Source organism: Rhinichthys klamathensis, unplaced genomic scaffold, assembly GCF_029890125.1.
Source record: "Rhinichthys klamathensis goyatoka isolate OS25496 unplaced genomic scaffold, OSU_Roscu_1.1 h1tg000513l_1, whole genome shotgun sequence".
Lineage (NCBI taxonomy): Eukaryota > Metazoa > Chordata > Actinopteri > Cypriniformes > Leuciscidae > Rhinichthys > Rhinichthys klamathensis.
The window spans coordinates 428,463-431,771 of record NW_026606993.1 but is presented as its reverse complement, the minus strand read 5'-3'; the positions used below and the strand labels follow the sequence as shown (position 1 = coordinate 431,771).

General features: G+C 38.6%; 1 protein-coding gene across 1 annotated transcript; it reads left to right on the top strand.

Annotated features, from left to right (window-relative positions):
- The first annotated feature begins 681 nt into the window (after positions 1-681).
- On the top strand, positions 682-2,623 carry phlda3 (pleckstrin homology-like domain, family A, member 3). Its single transcript, XM_056238265.1, has 2 exons — positions 682-1,432; positions 2,589-2,623. Exon 1 carries the CDS (start codon positions 1,047-1,049, stop codon positions 1,428-1,430), a length of 384 nt encoding a protein of 127 aa, XP_056094240.1. The 5' UTR covers positions 682-1,046; the 3' UTR covers positions 1,431-1,432; positions 2,589-2,623.
- The last annotated feature ends 686 nt before the right edge of the window (positions 2,624-3,309 follow it).

The following is a 3,309-nucleotide window of genomic DNA, read 5'->3' as shown; positions in this document are numbered from 1 at the left end:
CTTCTGACGTTTGAACAAGAATGAATATTTACCCTTTACCTTGTATTAGTTCCTCTTTTTTTTTTTTTTTACTTGGTCTACATTGAAAAAAAAAGTAGATGCCTTAAATTTTTAAGTACAATGAACTTGGATGTTAAGTCATTTCAACTTAAATTACATTAAACTTAAAATTAAAAATGAGTTTAATCTTGTAGGCCTAACAAAAAGTTGAAAATTGCATAACTTATTTTGATGAGTTAAAGCAATGTAAAAACATATGTAGTCACAACTTATTGATCATATATATTTTTTTACAGTATTGGATATTGTGTAATTTCCATAAGAAACTCTATAAAAGTTTATATAGCCTAGGCCTATATATATAATTGCGTAGTTTGCATGGGAAAACTTTTAGTAATTTTCTCCTATAGGACAATTTCAAATTATTCTAAAATCTATCAGTTTTTATTTTGTGTTGTATTAGGATGACAATTACCATTAGGATTCTTTGGTTCTAAATTATGACTGAATTTCCAATAGAAATCCCTTTGAAATGATTTTCGACTTGAGCCAGATGTCAGGACATGAATGGACATACAAGCTAATGTTTATCAGGCGGCAGCAGAAGCATTCCAGAGTGCAGTTAAAGTAGGACTAATCCCCGTGACGTCACGACGGGGTGGGGGGGAAGAGTCCTTCAGAAACACGAGAAGAGTCGCTTTCAGAGGAGCAAGTACCAACATGCCCAGATTGCGGGACTTCCAAGCAGATTGTAACAATATATAAAAGTCGGAAATTGATCTTTAGCCACAGAGCTGTCGGGCGGCAATGCAGCGACGATGCGTTATATTCAACAACGGGCTCTCTAGTGGAATTTCTGCAGAAACGTGTAAAGTTGAGCTAAACGATTAAATGAAGGCGTTTTATTCTGTGTTTAGTGGGCGCACAGCGGTTTTGCGCGTTTGCTTGCAATGTTCGCTCGTTAACGCTACGCGAAAACATCAGTGAACGCTTCGCCGATTCTGATTAACGTTTAATTTTGGGTTTCACACCAACCTTTATTCAGAATGAACCAGTGTAAAGTCATGAAGGATGGTTATCTGGAGAAGAGGAGTAATGGACTTCTGCAGCTGTGGAAGAAGAAGCGTTGCGTTCTGTCAGAGGAAGGACTCCGTCTGTACGACTGTAAAGGCGAGAGCAGCAAAGAGATGCGCTTCGAGCTGATGACCACGCTGGACTGTGTGGAGTACAAACGGGGTCTGGTGTACTTCACCATCGTGATGAACGGCGGGAAGGAGATTGACTTCAGGTGCCAGCAGGAGGGAATGGCGTGGAACGCGGAGATCGCGCTCGCGCTGGTGCGCTTCAAAAACCGCGTCGCCGTTCAGACCGGCAGGAACAGACATTTGTCACATCTGGGCAGCTGCGGGGAGGGAGACGTCGAGCTTTGAGGGTAAAGACAACTGGTTTTGATGTTGATCAGCATTTATTTTGGAAGGGTTGGTTGTGTGTCCTAGCATGGGGAACCATTCGCGTGTTCTCTCTGAAATCAATTATCCAGAATAGCATCTGCTTTTCGTTTACTGGATTGAGCTCTATGAAACACAGACACACGTTTGTGTTCACGTCTTTTGGAAAATCACGGCTTTAGTTCGTTCACAGTTCTGAGAGGCTTTACCACATGAGATGCTGCCTGAGGACCGGAAGGATTCCCAATTCCATGATGGAATTTCGTTGATAATTTGGAACCAATTCTAAAGGATCCTATTGGGAATTTGCTTAGAATTCAACCACAAAACAAAAGCTGTATCTTTTCGCATAGTTCCCAATACAACTATCCAGTTGGAATAAAGCTCATGTGGAACATCAAAAAGAACATTTTAAAACTTCAATAAATCCCAAATGATTGTCACTATAGCAAGTCATTAATCAGTTCATTAAAGAGTTTCAGAAGCACATATCGAAATAGTTAGAACATCTTTTGGGATTTTTACATTAGTCAATAGGATGTTTTAAAATTCTTATTTGATCCCATTAGAATCCTTTACATTTGGTTCCACATGTTATTATAAAAAAAAATCCACTAGGAATTGTGTACACTGTTTTTCATTATAAAGGCATTCCTGCTTGACCAGCTCCCATTCATAAAGCAAAAGCAGCTGAATAAAGCTAAATGAAACAGGGAAATCACTCCAGATATTACAATATGGATATTGTTGTTAAAAATTATATGATCAATTATGACAAAATGTTTTTACGTCGCTTTAACTCATGAAAATAAGCCATTTTTTCCAAGTTACACAAGATTCAACTCAGTTTATTGATATTTAAGTTGAAATAACTTAAACATCCAAGTTGATATTTCTTAAATATATTAGGTAGCCTTTTTTTTTTTTTTACAGTGTGTAATTTAATTGCACTCAAGCATTAGAAATCCACTTAATGGGGCTTGTGATAATTTGATGTTATGCCATGTCCAACATTTGTGCATGAAAAAAAGAAGAAGAGATGAATGAAAGACTCTATAGTCTGCTGAAAAGTGATTTTACTGAATCCATCTGTAATTCTTTCCGCAACTCACTAATGCAGTGTTACTATTGTATCCTCAGCCCAAACACAGCACTGGATCCAGAAGAGAAAGAGAGAGAGACTGTGGACAAGAAAATGAAGGCCCATTGTTAAGGAAACACCGGATGAAAGGCTTATTCTGTACTCGTATATCTTTTCTTTTGTACTTTCACCTTTTTTCACAGTGACACCTTCCGGCACAGTGGACGGATTTCTGCACGTTGGCGTTACTTACGCCGTGGGTGTTTTCGAAAAGATTTCATGCACTTTCACTGCATAAGTCAACAAGGAAAAGAGAGACACAATGAATTGCTCTTCACCATAATTCAACACTTCACTCCTCACAATGCCAGAGTGGATTTCGGTGTCGACTTTACACTTTTAAGAGACGTTCTTACCTCGCGTGACATGGAGGACTCGCACTCAGTATTATAACTGAAAGCATGATGCTGCTTCAGGAGACATTAGCCATAGATGAAGTATGACTCACAACTGCACTCTTTAACATTTCATAAGTATTTGAACAAGGAATCTGGATTCGTTCCCTTGCAAAGGTTCTTCAATTGCACGGAAAAAGCACTGCAGACTGCTTTCCCTTGGAATGCATCCCGACTGCATGGAAAACTTGATGGATGTGTTTTTATTTTGTTTTCCATTGGGCAATGCTGTTATTGCTAAAATTTTCTCCGTATTCTGCCTACATACCCAGAGCGCTTGCCAAAGTTAAAAATAGTCGTCTCTGTGATGGTTTAAAAAGATTAA